Source organism: Scyliorhinus torazame, chromosome 18 (genome assembly GCF_047496885.1).
Source record: "Scyliorhinus torazame isolate Kashiwa2021f chromosome 18, sScyTor2.1, whole genome shotgun sequence".
In the NCBI taxonomy this organism is placed as follows: domain Eukaryota; kingdom Metazoa; phylum Chordata; class Chondrichthyes; order Carcharhiniformes; family Scyliorhinidae; genus Scyliorhinus; species Scyliorhinus torazame.
Window position 1 is genome coordinate 69883175 of NC_092724.1, and position 17376 is coordinate 69900550.

At 50.0% G+C, this 17376-nt stretch overlaps 1 protein-coding gene and 1 long non-coding RNA gene across 4 annotated transcripts in view; one reads left to right on the plus strand and one right to left on the minus strand.

Moving 5' to 3' along the window:
- Positions 1-17376, plus strand: part of LOC140395284 (uncharacterized) — a 238102-nt gene that overhangs the window by 203025 nt on the left and 17701 nt on the right. For all 3 annotated transcript variants that reach the window (XM_072482859.1, XM_072482857.1, XM_072482858.1), the window contains 3 exons: positions 5008-5231; positions 8638-8752; positions 12582-12700. In XM_072482859.1, the coding sequence (XP_072338960.1) occupies positions 5008-5231; positions 8638-8752; positions 12582-12700 (458 nt within the window). The remainder of the gene's footprint in view (positions 1-5007; positions 5232-8637; positions 8753-12581; positions 12701-17376) is intronic.
- Positions 4809-17376, minus strand: part of LOC140395285 (uncharacterized) — a 56888-nt gene continuing 44320 nt past the window's right edge. Inside the window, exon 3 of the long non-coding RNA XR_011936150.1 lies at positions 4809-4888. This is a non-coding gene — a long non-coding RNA (uncharacterized lncRNA). The remainder of the gene's footprint in view (positions 4889-17376) is intronic.

The window sequence follows — 17376 nt, forward strand, 5'->3', positions numbered from 1 at the left end:
GTTGCAGCATTCCGAATTTCACTTCTTTCCAGTACAACGCCGCTTTGGCCCGGTTGAAACCCGCTCTCCGCTTTGCAACCTCCGTGCTCCAGTCCGGGTATATTCGGATCTCTGCATTGTCCCACTTACTGCTCCGCTCCTTCTTGGCCCATCTCAGGACCCACTCTCTGTCCGTGAACTGGTGGAACCTCACCACCAACGCCCTTGGCGGCTCATTTGCCTGGGGCTTCTTCACCAGCACCCGATGTGCCCCGTCCAACTCCAGTGGCCTCGAAGGGGCCTTCGTGCCCATCATCGCCTCGAGCATCGTGCTCGCGTATGCCCCGGCATCGGCCCCCTCCACTCCCTCAGGGAGACCCAGGATTCGCAGATTCTTTCTCCTCGACCTGTTCTCCAGGTCTTCCAGTCTTCCCGCCCACCTCTTGTGTAGCGCCTCGTTCTTCTCCACTCTCACCGCCAGGCCCACGAGCTCGTCCTCGTTCTGACTGACTCTTTTCTGTACCTCCTGGATCTTAACTTCGTGGGCCTTCTGGGTGATCCCGAGTCCTTCAATTGCCGAGAGCATAGGCGCCAACATTTCCTTGCGCATCTCCTCACGCCACCATTTTGTTTTCTTTCCCTCTCTTCTCCCGTTGCTCCAGTGCCGCTCCTTTGGCCGTTACACTTCTGGGGGATGGGTGGGTGCGCGGGACCCAGACCAGGGGGCTGGCCTAGAACAGGGGATGGCTCGTCGGCCCGGGGGGGGGGGGGGCATATGGCCCCCCAACCCGGCTGATCACATGGAATGTGAGAGGCCTGAATGGGCCGATTAAGAGGGCCCGAGTGTTCGCGCACTTAAAAAGACTGAAGGCAGATGTAGTCATGCTTCAGGAGACGCATCTGAAGGTGGCGGATCAGGTTAGGTTAAGGAAAGGATGGGCGGGACAGGTGTTCCACTCCGGGTTGGACGCAAAAAATAGGGGGTTGGCGATATTTGTGGGGAAACGGGTGTCGTTCGAGGCTAGGAATATAGTGGTGGATAACGGGGGTAGATACGTGATGGTGAGTGGTAGATTGCAGGGAAAGGAGGTCGTGCTGGTAAATGTATATGCCCCAAACTGGGATGACGCGGGATTTATGAAGCGGATGCTGGGATGTATCCCGGACCTGGAGGTCGGAAGCCTGGTAATGGGGGGGGGGATTTCAACACTGTGCTGGATCCAGGGCTAGACCGGCCTAGATCCAGGACCGGAAGAAGGCCGGCAGCGGCCAAGGTGCTTAGGGGGTTCATGGAGCAAATGGGGGGAGTGGATCCGTGGAGATTTGCTAGGCCGTTGGCCAAAGAGTTCTCCTTTTTCTCCCATGTCCACAAGGTATACTCCCAAATAGATTTCTTTGTTTTGAGCAGGGCACTGATCTCGAAGGTGGCAGGAACGGAGTACTCGGCCATAGCCGTTTCAGACCATGCCCCGCACTGGGTGGATCTGGAATTAGGAGAGGAGAGGGAGCAGCACCCACTCTGGCGACTGGATGTGGTACTATTGGCGGATGAGGGGGTCTGTGGAAGGGTGTGGGGATGTATTGAGAGGTACCTGGAGGCCAATGACGATGGTGAGGTCCAGGTGGGGGTAGTATGGGAAGCACTGAAGGCGGTGGTTAGGGGAGAGTTGATCTCCATTGGAGCTTACAAGGAGAAACAAGAGGGCAAAGAAGGGAGAGATTAGTGGGGGAGATTTTGAGGGTGGATAAAAGATATGCGGAGGCCCCGGACGAAGGATTATATAGAGAGAGGCGAAGACTTCAGATGGAGTTTGACCTGCTGACCACAGGAAAGGCAGAGGCACAGTGGAGGAAGGCACAGGGGATGAGATACGAGTATGGGGAAAAGGCGAGCCGGCTGCTTGCCCACCAACTTCGCAAGAGGATAGCGGCGAGGGAGATTGGGGAAGTCAGGGATGAAACGGGAACTACGGAGCGGAGAGAAGGGAAGGTAAATGAGGTGTTTAAGACCTTTAATGAGAGGCTATATAAGTCCCAACCCCCGGAGGGAAAAGAGGGAATGCAACAGTTTCTGGACCAACTAAGGTTCCCGAGGGTGGAGGAGCAGGAGGTGGCAGGTCTGGGGGCGCGAATTGAGGTGGATGAGGTGACTAAAGGGCTGGGGAATATGCAGGCAGGGAAGGCCCCGGGACCAGACGGGTTCTCGGTGGAATTTTACAGGAAATATGTGGACTTGTTGGTCCCGCTGTTGGCGAGAACTTTTATCGAGGCCAGAGAAGGGGGGACTCTACCACCGACAATGTCGGAAGCGACGATATCACTAATCCTGAAGCGGGATAAAGATCCGCTGTTATGCGGGTCATATAGGCCTATCTCACTCCTAAATGTAGACGCCAAGCTGCTGGCAAAAGTGCTGGCATCGAGGATTGTGTCCCGGGGGTGGTGCATGAAGACCAGACAGGGTTTGTAAAGGGGAGACAACTGAATGTCAACGTGCGACGGCTGTTGGGGCTGATAATGATGCCCCCAGCGGAGGGGGAGGCAGAGATAGTGGTGGCGATGGAAGCAGAGAAGGCATTCGATAGGGTAGAGTGGGAGTATCTATGGGAGGTGTTGAGGAGGTTTGGGTTCGGGGAGGGGTTTGTCAGTTGGGTCAGACTCCTATATGGGGCCCCAGTGGCAAGTGTAGTCACAAACCGGCAAAGATCAGAGTATTTTCAGTTACATAGGGGAACAAGGCAGGGATGCCCCCTGTCCCCATTACTGTTCGCGTTGGCAATTGAACCACTGGCCATAGCGTTGAGAGACTCTAAGAAATGGAGGGGGGTGGTTAGAGGGGGAGAGGAACATCGAGTGTCACTCTACGCAGATGACCTACTGCTATATGTGGCGGATCCTGTAGAGGGGATGACAGAGGTTATGCAGATATTGAGGGAGTTTGGAGATTTTTCGGGATACAGGCTAAATATGGGGAAGAGTGAGCTTTTCGTAATACACCCTGGGGACCAGGGAAGAGGAATAGACGCCCTGCCGTTAAGGAGAGTGGAAAGGAGCTTCCGATATTTGGGGATTCAGGTAGCTAGGAGCTGGGGAACTCTACACAAACTTAATCTGACGCGGCTGGTGGAGCAGATGGAGGAGGATTTCAAGAGGTGGGATATGCTGCCGCTCTCACTGGCGGGCAGAGTGCAGGCGGTAAAAATGATGGTTCTCCCAAGGTTTCTTTTCATGTTTCAATGTCTCCCCATTCTGATCACTAAGGCCTTTTTCAAGAAAATAGACAGGAGCGTTATGAGTTTTATGTGGGCAGGGAAGACCCCGAGGGTAAGGAGGGGGTTCCTGCAGCGTAGCAGGGACAGAGGGGGACTGGCGTTGCCGAACCTGGACGACTACTACTGGGCCGCCAATGTGCCGATGGTTTGTAAGAGGATGAGGGAGGGAGAGGGGGCGGCGTGGAAGAGGTTGGAGATGGCGTCCTGTAAGGGAACGAGCCTAAAGGCGCTGGTGACGCTGCCGCTCTCCCCGAAAAGGTATACCACAAACCCAGTGGTGGTGGCAACCTTAAGGATCTGGGGACAGTGGAGGCGACACAGGGGAGTGACGGGAGCCTCGGTGTGGTCCCCGATCAGGAACAACCATAGGTTTGTCCCAGGAAAGATGGACGGAGGGTTCCAGAGCTGGCAACGGGCAGGAATTAGGAGATTGAGAGATTTGTTTATTGACGGGACGTTTGCGAGCCTGGGAGCGCTGGAGGAAAAGTATGAGTTGCCCCCGGGGAATAATTTTAGATACATGCAAGTGAGGGCGTTTACGAGGCAACAGGTGAGGGAATTTCCACTGCTCCCGACACAGGGGATCCAAGATAGTGATTTCCGGGGTATGGGTCGGGGAGGGCAAAGTGTCCGAAATATATCAGGAGATGAGAGACGAGGGGGAAGCGCTGGTAGAGGAGCTGAAGGGAAAATGGGAAGAAGAGCTGGGGGAGGAGATTGAGGAGGGGCTGTGGGCTGATGCCCTAAGTAGGGTAAATTCCTCGTCCTCGTGTGCCAGGCTTAGCCTGATACAATTTAAGGTTCTACACAGAGCACATATGACGGGAGCAAGACTGAGCAGGTTCTTCGGAGTGGAGGACAGGTGCGGGAGGTGCTTGGGAAGCCCGGCGAACCACACACACATGTTCTGGTCGTGTCCGGCACTGGATGAGTACTGGAGGGGAGTGGCAAAGGTGATCTCAAAGGTGGTGAAGGTCCGGGTCAAGCCAGGCTGGGGTTAGCTATATTTGGGGTAGCGGAAGAGCCGGGAGTGCAGGAGGCGAAAGAGGTTGATATTCTGGCCTTTGTGTCCCTGATAGCCCGGCGAAGGATCTTACTCATGTGGAAGGAAGCGAAACCCCCCGGCTTGGAGGCCTGGATAAACGATATGGCAGGGTTCATAAAACTAGAACAAATTAAATTTGCACTGAGAGGATCGGCTCAGGGGGTCTCCAGGCGGTGGCAACCGTTCCTTGACTATCTCGCAGAACGTTAAGGGAAAATAGATCGTCACCAGCAGCAGCCCGGGGCGGGGGGAGCACTATTTTTTGTTACTTTGTTAGTTCACTATTTTATTTAAATAATGTTATTTATCAGTTATTGTGCTATTTTTATGTTGATTTGTAAAGTGGAAAAATTCTGTTTGAAAACTTTAATAAAATATATATTTTTTTAAAAATAAAAATTTGAATACAAATATTTTGAAAAAAACGATATATTTCTGATAAACTGGTTAAAGTGATATGGGAAACAGGTAGGTTCTTTTTAAAATTTTAATGCTTTTAAAACTGGTTCGTGAGGTATAGTAAAATTAAGCATTTCCTGTACAATTACTTCGCCAATGATAGTCCATGACTTGTTGAACAAGATGTGCCAACCTAAAAGCAAGAGAAACAAATATGTGGATATTTCTATTTTTATTGCAAGTCAGGTAACTATCATTTCTTCGAGTGTTAAAAATATAATATCTAACATTTGCTTATACTTTGGTCTTTAGATGGACAGATGACTGATGTGGAAGAGTGTCACCTTGAACTGATGCATTTCTTTCCTGGGGAAGTATTCTGTTGTGATTGGTGTACATTTGTTACACTTAGTCAGGACATCCTAATACATCACATGGACACCCACAGCCCAGTGAAACCGTACAAGTGTCGACTCTGTTTTTTTGAAGCTCGACTACAGACAGAGTTGGAGACTCACCTGCAGGAGCAACACAAGGTACTTTCATGTGATGTAGAGGAGATGGCAAAGGACATGAATGACATGGTTGCCTATTTTGCATTTGCAAAATATGGTAATTTACATATGCCTATGTTAGCAGAATTTCCACATGCATGTATTTACTTGACATCCATTGTTAATTCTGTTTGTTATATTTGTGTGAAAATAACATTAAGCAGAATCTTCTGCTCCCACCAGCAAGGGGAATTGTGGTGGGCAGAGGCAGTAAATGTGGCATGATGGTAGAAGCCAGTTTCTCACTGGTGGGAAATTAGTTTGAAATGTTTTTCTCCTGAATTTGGCACGTTGAAAGTGACTCAAGTTTCCTGCACACGTACATCTGAATGCTTATGAAAGGCCACCGTGCCTGAATTACCTCTCTTTTTCTCCCCCCTCCCCCCCCCAAATGGTCTGTTTCCCAAAGTTAATGGGCTGCACCTAGTGAGCTCCACTTCCAACTAGGTGTGTTGATGCTGTTTACTCCTGCTTTTAAGAGTGTCGCTGTGAAATTTTGGGGGCTTGTGTCACAAGCCAACAGTGGACAGGGGAGGCAGGCTTACAAGGGGAGTGTGTCTGGGGAAGGTGAGAGAAGGAGGGTTTCAGAGGACAGGATCCTAGAGGGAGAACTCTGGGTACTGTTAGTAGGAGGGAACAGTCACAGTCGGAGAGAGAAGTGGGATGTGGTACCATGTCAGATTCATGGTGAGCATTTTGTAGGTGAAGGCCTCATTGGGTGGGTCACAATGAGGACAGGACAAACGATCCGGTTAACTGGAGGAGGCAGGGCCATGGTGGGCATGGAGACTGTAACAGGTGTTGGCTCTGAGAGGAGGAAAAGTATGTGGAGGTAAATTATTATCGGGTCCGAAGATATCTACCCTATCAACCCCCTTTTAGAATCATGTATACCTCAATTGGATCTCTTCTCATTCTTCTAAACTCTAGCAAATGTAGACCTAACCTGCTCAATCTTTCTTCATCAGATAAGTCCTTCATCCCTGTAATTGATCTAGTGAACCTTCACTGAAGTGCCTCTAATACATTTACACCTTCCTCAAGTAAGGGGACCAAAACTGTGTACAGCACTCTAGATGCAGTCTCATCAATACCCTATTCAGCTGCAACATCACTTCCCAACTTTTATACTCTATTCCATAAGAAATGAATGCCAAAATTATATTTGCCTTCCTTATTACCTGCAGCACCTGCAAACTAACTTTCTGAGATTCATGCATGAAGACACCCAAATTCTCTGCACCAAAGCATCTTAAAGTTTCTCTCCATTTAGATAATAAGTTGCTTTTTGATTCCTCCGACCAAAATAGAAAACCTCGTACTTATCCCTGTTAAATTCCATCTGCCAAATTTTGGCCCACTCATCTAACTTATCATCCATTCCATTGGTAAATTTCTTATTTCCTCGTTGCATCTTGGTCCATGTAGTACCTGGACTGTCCCTTTTTCCAGCTTTTCACCAATTAGAAAGTACCTGGGGCGGGATTCTCCGACCCCCCCCCCCCCCCGCCGGGTCGGAGAATCGCCGGGGGCTGGCGTTAATCCAGCCCCCGCCGTGTCCTGAAGTCTCCGCCACCAGAGATTCAGCGGGGGCGGGAATCGCGCCGGTCGGCGTGGGCGGGAATCGCGCCGGTCGGCGGGCCCACCCCCGCCGATTCTCCGGCCCGCGATGGGCTGACGTCCCGCTGCTGGAGTGCCTGTCCCGCCACTTTTTGAACGGCGGGACAAGGCGGTGCGGGTGTGCTCCGGGGTCCTTGGGGGGGGGGCACGGGGCAATCTGGCCCCAGGGGGTGCCCCCACGGTAGCCTGGCTCGCGATCGGGGCCCACCGATCCGCGGGCGGGCCTGTGCCGTGGGGGTACTCTTTTTCTTCCACCTTCGCCATGGTCTTCACTATGGCGGAGGCGGAAGAAACCCCCCCCCCACTGCGCATGCACGGGGATGACGTCAGCAGCCGCTGACGCTCCCGCGCATGCGCGGACCGGCGAAGACCTTTCGGCCCCGGCTGGTGTGGCGCCAAAGGCCTTTCCTGCCAGCCGGTGGAGCGGAAACCGCTCCAGTGCGGGTTTAGTCCCTCAAGGTGAGGGTTTGGCCCCTAAAGGTGCGGAGACTTCCGCACCTGTGGGGCGGCCCGACGCCGGAGTGGTTCCCGCCACTCCATCACACCGGGACCCCCCGCCGGGTAGGGGAGAATCCCGCTCCATGTCCTTTTTTTTTAAGGTCCAAAGTGGATGAACTGGCACTTGAAATCTGTTAGCTGTTTATTCTATTCACTTAATTGATCAATATATATTTATAATTTTGCACACCACTTACAATGCAACCGATCTGTGTCATTGATAAATTTTGATTTGGTTATGTAACTTCTAGTTCAGATACTTCCGTAGTTATATTTTCCTTGTATTCTTCTTCAATATCAACTTTGTGATGGTGTATTACAGTGCAACAAATTCCAATCTTGCCATTATCTTAATTGCTTTCATTAGCAGGTTCTATTCCAACATGGGCCATGTATGATGAAATACCTCATTTGATACATTTAGTTTCTAAGCTGTTAGGTTTCCATGGGTACTTGGAGCTACAGTTTGGACACAAGTTTTGTGGCCATCTTAGTAACTCGATGAAGTCAAATTTTATTGCTCTATTGAGTTTAAAATCAGTGTTTTGAAATTGATAACTAGTTATAAACAACATTTTACTTGAATAGTTCAATCTGGAATAAAGTGTATGCAAGATAACATTAAAAGTCTAATATAGAGAATATCATTAGATTACAAGTAAAGTTTTAGATAATTCACATTATTAATTTATTAGGCTTTTTTTTAGCATTAGAGTGCATAAACTGAAATAAGAAAAGCTAGCCCAAGGACACTTGTGTTCAAGAGCAGTGAGCAGTATTTTAACCATGCTTGTACTAGTTTTGACACAGGATAATGAAGCTATTATTATTTTGGTTGAAATCAGATTTTATAAAAGCTGTTCTATTCAGTAGTTCCCCCCCCCTCTTACCACACCCCCCCAAAAAAAATGTAAACTAAAATTCTTCATCTGTGTAGCTTCAAGCCTGTCCACATGAAATATTTTATTTTCAAAGTCATCTGAATTAATTTTCTAATTAAAATACTAGTACTTTAAACACAAGTATTTTATCTATTTTTCATTGACTTATACATTTATTCATTAACTTAATTTTTAATAACTCAAGATTCCTTTTTATGATGCTGTTCAAACAGATGATGAATATGTTCAAATATGATGGATACTTCTAATATTTGCTTGAACTTTTATTAAACCTTTTTGCAATGTGCATGAATCTATCATGTCATTAATCTGTGAATCATCTGTTCTTTTACAATAAACATGTTAATGTGCATGTGCTTATTAAATAGGTAAAATGCAACTTTGATCTGGTTGGTGAGGTTAACCTAAGTGAAGCAGACCTATGTATTGAAATTGAAGAATTCCAAAGGAAGAGGCTCAAGAAAAGCCATGGTGAAAAGAAAAGTGAGCAGTACTATCTTACTGAAAAATATTGGATTGTTTGAATTTTTTATTGGGTGTAGTGGAGCTGATTGTTTAGCATGTGAATTAATAGATTAAGCAGCTTCATCGAATTCCAAAGAACCATTATGGCATACAATATGGTATGTACATAAGGGACTGCAGCATGCAATATTGACAGTCACATCTTTATCTGTACATATTTCCTGTCCTCAGAACCTTGCTTCTTGTCAAACATTCATATCAAATTTTTCAATTATAAATTCCTATGGCCATATTTACAATGAAGGTAATTCATGTAAGCTTGCTGCACTGTAATTACTCTCGCACCTGTGATATTGTGTTAATGCTTCTGTTATGCAACTCCCAGCTCCTTAACCTGTACTGTACTGTAGTGATGTTACTATATTGCAACCAACTATTTTTTTTTGTTCTCTAAATTGCCTCAAGTTTTGCTCTACAGCACAAATGTTTTACTAAAACATAAGGAAATAATGTATGATTTAAAATAGGGTTTGGATTTTATTTGTGTAAGGGCAGCACGGTAGCACAGTGGTTAGCACTGTTGTTTCACAGCTCCAGGGTCCCAGCTTTGATTCCCGACTTGGGTCACTGTCTGTGCGGAGTCTGCACGTTCTCCCCGTATCTGTGTGGGTTTCCTCCAGGTGCTCCGGTTTCCTCCCACAGTCCAAAGGTGTGCAGGTTAGGTGGATTGGCCATGCTAAATTGCCCTTTGTGTCCAAAAAGGTTAGGTGGGGTTACTGGGTTACAGGGATAGGGTGGAGGTGTGGGCTTAGGTAGGGTGCTCTTTACAAGGGCCGATGTGGACTTGATGGGCCAAATGGCCTCCTTCTGCACTGTAAATTCTATGATCTATGATTTAGTATCTCTCCCATTTCCTCTGGTTTCATACATAGATTCCCTCCAATATCCTTGAATGGACCAACCCTTTCTCTGATAACGTCAGCCAAGCATGCACAATGAGGACTTGTGGTACAAACTCTTTTCAGCAGAAATAGATGGCCTCGTTTCCATTGTTTTATCTGATGATTGTTTTATCTGATGATTGTAAGAAGATCCTACCCGGCAGACACCTTCTAATATGATGGAAAAAATCTTTTAAGCAGTGAAAACAGGACATGTGTTTACAATAGTATGAATTGGAAAATACTTGATACTTGCATTAAGATGGTCGAGTGAGGGAACCATGGTTGACAAGAGAGGTTGAATGTCTTGTTAAGAGGAAGAAGGAGACTTATGTAAGGCTGAGGACACAAGGTTCAGACAAGGTGCTGGAGGGATACAAGATAGCCAGGAGGGAACTGAAGAAAGAGATTAGGAGAGCTAAGAGAGGGCATGAACAATCTTTGGCGGGTAGGATCAAGGAAAACCCCAAGGCCTTTTACACATATGTGAGAAATATGAGAATTACTAGAGAGAGGGTAGGTCCGATCAAGGACAGTAGCGGGAGATTGTGTATTGAGTCTGAAGAGATAGGAGAGGTCTTGAACGAGTACTTTTCTTCTGTATTTACAAATGAGAGGGGCCATATTGTTGGAGAGGACAGTGTGAAATAGACTGGTAAGCTCGAGGAAATACTTGTTAGGAAGGAAGATGTGTTGGGCATTTTGAAAAACTTGAGGATAGACAAATCCCCCGGGCCTGACTGGATATATCCAAGGATTCTATGGGAAGCAAGAGATGAAATTGCAGAGCCGTTGGCAATGATCTTTTCGTCCTCGCTGTCAACAGGGGTGGTACCAGGGGATTGTAGAGTGGCGAATGTCATGCCCCTGTTCAAAAAAGGGACTAGGGATAACCCTGGGAATTACAGGCCAGTTAGTCTTACTTCGGTGGTTGGCAAAGTAATGGAAAGGGTACTGAAGGATAGGATTTCTGAGCATCTGGAAAGACACTGCTTGATTAGGGATAGTCAGCATGGATTTGTGAGTGGTAGGTCTTGCCTTACAAGTCTTATTGAATTCTTTGAGAAGGTGACCAAGCATGTGGATGAAGTTAAAGCAGTGGATGTAGTGTACATGGATTTTAGTAAGGCATTTGATAAGGTTCCCCATGGTAGGCTTATGCAGAAAGTAAGGAGGCATGGGATAGTGGGAAATTTAGCCAGTTGGATAACGAACTGGCTAACCGATAGAAATCAGAGAGTGGTGGTGGATGGCAAATATTCAGCCTGGATCCCAGTTACCAGTGGCGTACCGCAGGGATCAGTTCTGGGTCGTCTGCTGTTTGTGATTTTCATTAATGACTTGGATGAGGGAGTTGAAGGGTGGGTCAGTAGATTTGCAGACGATACGAAGATTGGTGGAGTTGTGGATAGTGAGGAGGGCTGTTGTCGGCTGCAAAGAGACATAGATAGGATGCAAAGCTCTGCTTAGAAGTGGCAGATGGAGCTTAACCCTGAAAAGTGTGAGGTTGTCCATTTTGGAAGGACAAATTTGAATGCGGAATACAGGGTTAACGGTAGAGTTCTTGGCAATGTGGAGGAGCAGAGAGATCTTGGGGTCTATGTTCATACATCTTTGAAAGTTGCCACTCAAGTGGATAGAGCTGTGAAGAAGGCCTATGGTGTGCTAGCGTTCATTTACAGAGGGATTGAATTTAAGAGCCGTGAGGTGATGCAGCTGTACAAAACCCTGATGAGGCCACATTTGGAGTACTGTGTACAGTTCTGATCGCCTCATTTTAGGAAGGATGTGGAAGCTTCGGAAAAGGTGCAAAGGAGATTTACCAGGATGTTGCCTGGAATGGAGAGTAGGTCTTACGAGGAAAGGTTGAGGGTGCTAGGTCTTTTCTCATTAGAATGGAGAAGGATGAGGGGCGACTTGATAGAGGTTTATAAGATGATCAGGGGAATAGATAGGGTAGACAGTCAGAGACTTTTTTTCCGGTTAGAACAAACCATTACAAGGGGACATAAATTTAAGGTGAATGGTGGAAGATATAGGGGGATGTCAGAGGTAGGTTCTTTACCCAGAGAGTAGTGGGGGCATGGAATGCACTGCCTGTGGAAGTAGTTGAGTCGGAAACATTAGGGACCTTCAAGCAGCCATTGGATAGGTACATGGATTACAGTAGAATGATATAGTGTAGATTAATTTGTTCTTAAGGGCAGCACGGTAGCATTGTGGATCGCACAATTGCTTCAGAGCTCCAGGGTCCCAGGTTCGATTCCGGCTTGGGTTACTGTCTGTGCGGATTCTGCACGTCCTCCCCGTGTGTGCGTGGGTTTCCTCCGGGTGCTCTGGTTTCCCCCACAGTCCAAAGATGTGCAGGTTAGGTGGATTGGCCATGATAAATTGTCCTTCGTGTCCAAAATTGCCCTTCGTGTTGGGTTGGGTTGTGGGAATAGGGTGGAGGTGTTGACTTTGGGTAGGGTGCTCTTTCCAAGAGCTGGTGCAGACTCTGGGCCGAATGGCCTCCTTCTGCACTGTAAATTCTATGATAATCTATGATTAATCTAGGACAAAGGTTTAGCACAACATTGTGGGCCAAAGGGCCTGTTCTGTGCTGTATTTTTCTATGTTCTATTAAGCTTTGGGGAGAATGGCTTCAAAATAAGTATAACATTAGGTCATGTAATCTTCTCCAAAATGGCCATTATAATTAAGGGAATGTACTGTGATTAGGATTTGTGGGCTCACCACCACCCCTTGAGGGCAATTGTCCTCATCAGTGGTGCCCACATTCCGTAGAAGAGAATATAACAAAACATTGTGTTAAAACCCCTTTCCTTTCTGTCCTTCAAGACATTCCATAGAAGAGAATGGAACAAAACATTGTGTTAAGACCCCTTTCCTTTCTGTCCTTCAAGAAATTCAAAGATACATAAGACGTAACCGTTCAACTAAAGCAACACGGTTTCCCTGTGAGTTTTGTGGCCGGAGGTTTCTGGATCACTCGGAATGGGTATGCCATGTTCAGAGACACTCTGTAAGTTGCACTGTTTTGTACAATAACTGTCAGTAACAAACATGACAATGATTTGATCACAAATTTCACAGTAGTGAAGCTGGGATATTTTTAAGTCGGGTGGCTTATTTATATAGAGGTTTTGTAACACTGTTGAAATTGAGGGCTGAATTTTCTTTTCTGACGCAGATAGCTTGAGTTGGGAGATCTCCTGGCTCACTGCACCCATCTCAGGACAATGTGCCCAGAGGGCGACTGTGTGATGGAATTGGGCCCAGTTGCAGATCAGAAGTGGACACTGGAGCTGTTGAATGCCAAGGCAGACTGGTTAAATGGCCTACCTAAATTCTCTAGGGCTTTGTTCTGGTTGTTTTGCTAAACATTAGGTTCTCACTCACTTATCTCCCACCACTCGCCGTGTCTATATGTGCCAATCCGTGCCTTCACACCCACCAATAACCCTTTGGCCCCTTATGATCCTGGCGCCAATTCATGCTAACCTCCACTCACTACCCTTTACACCCTCCATGCCAACTCACCGTGTCCACCATAAGCAAACCCCGGGGGCCATGCTGAGATAAAATAGAGTTCTAAATAATCTATTACAGAATTCACTATATAAAAAAACAGTCCCATTGCTGGAAGCCCATCCAATACATCAAAGAATTTCAAGTACTTAATCTCTTTTAAAAACAAACATTTGTATTCACAACCCCACATCAAAGACAGCTGATCCTTGACTTTTTTGAACTATGAGTCAAACTGTGAACTTGGAGTCTCCTGCTGTGATAATGATAGGCTATGTAAAGCAGTAATAGTGCTATAATGATAGGGTTATGTACAACTGGAACAGACATGACACGGGTAAGCAGTTTCTTTTCCAAATTTAACGGGTAGGGTATTTAAATAACTTGACAGCTCTACATACTCTATCCAACCTTCAAGAGCATTTGTGTCTCCATCATAAAGTCGTGAAAAATACACTGCGGGTTGAGGCCATTCCAGGAGCGCAAATCTGATCTGCTTGTCTTGTGTGCGGAGTTTAAAAAGCTCAGCTGATTCCAAATTTGGACTTCATGTTGTACCCTCTTTCCCCTACCGGCAAAAGCGTGTCCTATAGGAAATGGGGGCAGGACTTGTGGATCCTAGTCCAGTCCACTATTTTGAAAGGTTCACGGAGTCTCCATGACTCCACAAAAGCTTTACTCGAAATATTTGGAGGCCAGCCTTCTAGCAGCTCTGTTATTGTGCACCCCCATTTATCAGTGAAATTCACAAAACTCTTCAATGGATGTTTCACATAATTTGGGCCAGGCTGACTACATCGTCACCTGTCTAATATGCAATGCTGTCATGTGTTTTAACTACAAGCAAAGACATTTTTAATTTGTAGAGAGGTAGCAAAAGGATTATCATAGATGTAGTATTCTTCTTGTTTCTGCCTTTAATGGAGGCAGCAAGCACAATTTCAGATAATTAAAACCTAAGGGACTAAAATCCAACAAATCCCAGGACCTGATAGCCTCCATGTCAAAAGAGATAATGTTGCTTGATATCTTATTTCATTCAACAACAAACTCAGTCCCATGACTCACTGCAGGAGTTCCTCAGGACAGTGGCCTAGGTTCAGCCATCTTCAACAGTGACTTTCCCTCAAGGTCACAGGTGAAGATATTTATTTGATAATTGCAGGGTTCAGTGCCATTCAAAACTTAAACACTGAAGCAGTACATGTCCACACCCAGCAAAACTTGGACAACATTAGCCTTGGGCTGATAAATGGCAAGTAACATTTGTGCCAGGAATGACCATTTTCAAAAAGAGAGAATGGAATCATCTGACTTTGACAATCAATGGCATTATATTGTTGAATCGCCCACTTTCAACATCCTGTGTATTGCCAAAAATCTAACAGGACCAGCCATATAAGTACAGAGTACAAGAGCAAGAAAGAGGCTGGGAATCTGCATCATATATTCCCCTCTTGACTTCTGTCCACCATTTACAATGCACAAGTGATGGAATACTCTGGAAGAGTCTACCTCCAACAAGCTCAAGAGCCTCAACACCATCCAGGACAAATCAGCCTACTTGATTGGCACCTACAACCACCACTTTAAACATTCTCCCCTCCACCACCAATGCACAGAGGTAACAGTGTATACCACCTGCAAAGATGCACTTCAACTTCCTTAGGCAGCATCTTCTAAGTCCACACTTAGAAGAAGGACAGCAGATGCATGGGAACGTCACCATCCAGAGGAGCCCATGCAAGCGACACACCATTCTGCCTTGGAATTATATCACCATTCCTTCATTGTTGCTGAATCAAAATCCTGGAACTCCCTCCCTAATAGGATTGTGGGTGTTCCTGCACCTCATACAATTGTTCACCTTCACCACCTTCTCAAGGGCATGTAGTGATGGGCAACAAATAGTGGCCTAGCCAACGATACTCTCCTCCCATGAATGAACTAAAAAGAACTTGCATTCATATGAATCAAATGACTGTCTTTGTGATAATGAAACAATGACTCTAAATTGTTTCTTTAATGAACAAAAATGTTTTTAAGCACTCTAACCGCAGCATAGATGAGTGCCGGGTACGGGGGGGGGGGAAGAGAGTGCGGGGGGGGGGGGTGAATGCCGGGTACGGGGGGGGAGGAGGGATTGAGTGCCATGTACGGGGGGGGCGCGTGGGTGAGTGCTGGGGATGGGGGGGTGAGAGTGCCGGGTACGGGGAGGGGTGAGTGCCGGGTACGGGGGCGGGGGGGGGGGGGGGGGGGAAGAGTGAGTGCCGGGTACGGGGGCGGAGGGGCTGAGTGCCGGGTATGGGGGCGGGGGTGGGGGGGCTGAGTGCTGGGTACGGGGAGGGGGCTGATGCCGGGTACGGGGAGTGTGGGGGGGTGAGTGCCGTGTACGGGGAGGGGGGTGATGCTCGGTACGGGGGGGGGGGGGGGAGGAGGGGGAGTGCCGGATACGGGGAGGAGGAGTGCCGGGTACGGGGGGGGGGGTGAATGCCAGGTGCAGGGAGGGGGGGGTGAATGCCGGGTACGGGGAGGGGGGGGTGAGTGCCGGGTACGGGGGGGGTGAATGCCGGGTACAGGCGGGGGGGGGGGAAATGCCGGGTACAGGCGGGGGGGGGGAAATGCCGGGTACAGGCGGGGGGGGGGGGAATGCCGGGTACAGTGTGGGGGGGGGAGGGATTGGGTGCCATGTATGGGGGGGGGGGGCGCGCGAGTGAGTGCTGGGGATGGGGGTGAGAGCCGGGTACAGGGAGGGGGGGGTGAGAGTGCCGGGTACGGGGAGGGGTGAGTGCCGGGTACGGGGGCGGGGGTGGGGGGGGTGAGGGCCGGGGGCGGGGGGGCTGAGTGCCGGGTATGGGGGCGGGGGTGGGGGGGCTGAGTGCCGGGTATGGGGGCGGGGGTGGGGGGGCTGAGTGCTGGGTACGGCGAGGGGGGGGGTGAGTGCCGGGTACGGGGAGGGGGGGGGGTGAGTGCCGGGTATGGAGAGGGCGGGGGTGAGTGCCGGGTACTGGGAGGGGGCTGAGTGCCGGGTACGGGGAGGGGGGTGAGTGCCGGGTACGGGGCCGGGGGAGGGGTGAGTGCCGGTGGCCGGGGGGGGGAGGGCTGTTTGCCGGGTACGGGGAAGGGGGGGTGAGTGCCAGGTACGGGGAGGGGGGGTGAGTGCCGGGTATGGAGAAGGCGGGGGTGAGTGCCGGGTACGGGTAGGGGGCTGAGTGCCGGGTACGGGGAGGGGGTTGAGTGCCGGGTACGGGGGCGGGGGAGGGGGTGAGTGCTGGGGGGGGGGGGGGGGAGTGCCGGGTACGGGGGGGGGGAGTGCCGGGTACGGGGGGGGGGGAGGGGGTGAGTGCCAGTGGCCGGGGGGGGGGGGGTGTGATTGCCGGGTACGGGGGGGGGGCGGCGAGTGTTGGGTACGGGGAGGGCGGGGGGGGTAGTACGGGGGGGGGGGCGGGTGTGAGTGCCGCGTACAGGGGCGTGGGTGGGGAGGCTGAGTGGTGGGTACGGGGAGGGGGGTGATGCCGGGTATGGGGAGGGGGGGATGCCGGGTACGGGGAGGGGGAGTGCCGGGTACGGGGGGGGGGGGTTGAATGCCGGGTACGGGGAGGGGGGGGTGAATGCCGGGTACGGGGGGGGGGGGTGATGTGGGGTATGGGGAGGGGGGGGGTGAATGCCGAGTACGGGGAGGGGTTGGATGCTGGGTACGGGGGGGGGGGGTGAATGCCGGTTACGGGGAGGGGGGGTGAGTGGCGGGTACGGGGAGGGGGGGGTGTGCCGGGTACGGGGAGGGGCGGCTGAGTGCCGGGTACGAGGAGGGGGGGGGTTGATGCTGGGTACGGGGAGGGGGGGTGAGTGCCGGGTACGGGGAGGGGGGGGGGGGTAAGTGCCGGGTATGGGGGGGTGCGGTGAGTGTTGGGTACGGGGGGGGACGGGGGGGTGAGTGCCGGGTACGGGGAGGGAAGGGGGGGTGGGGGGTAGTGCCGGGCACGGGAAGGGAGTGGGTGGGTGGGGGGGGATGAGTGGCGGGTACGGGGAGGGGGTGTGATGCCGGGTGTGGGGAGGGGGGGGGTGCCGGGTACAGGGAGGGGAGAGGGGAGTGCCGGGTACGGGGAGGGGGAGTGCCAGGTACGGGCAGGGGGGGGTGGTGAATGCCGGGTACGGGCAGGGGGGGGGTGA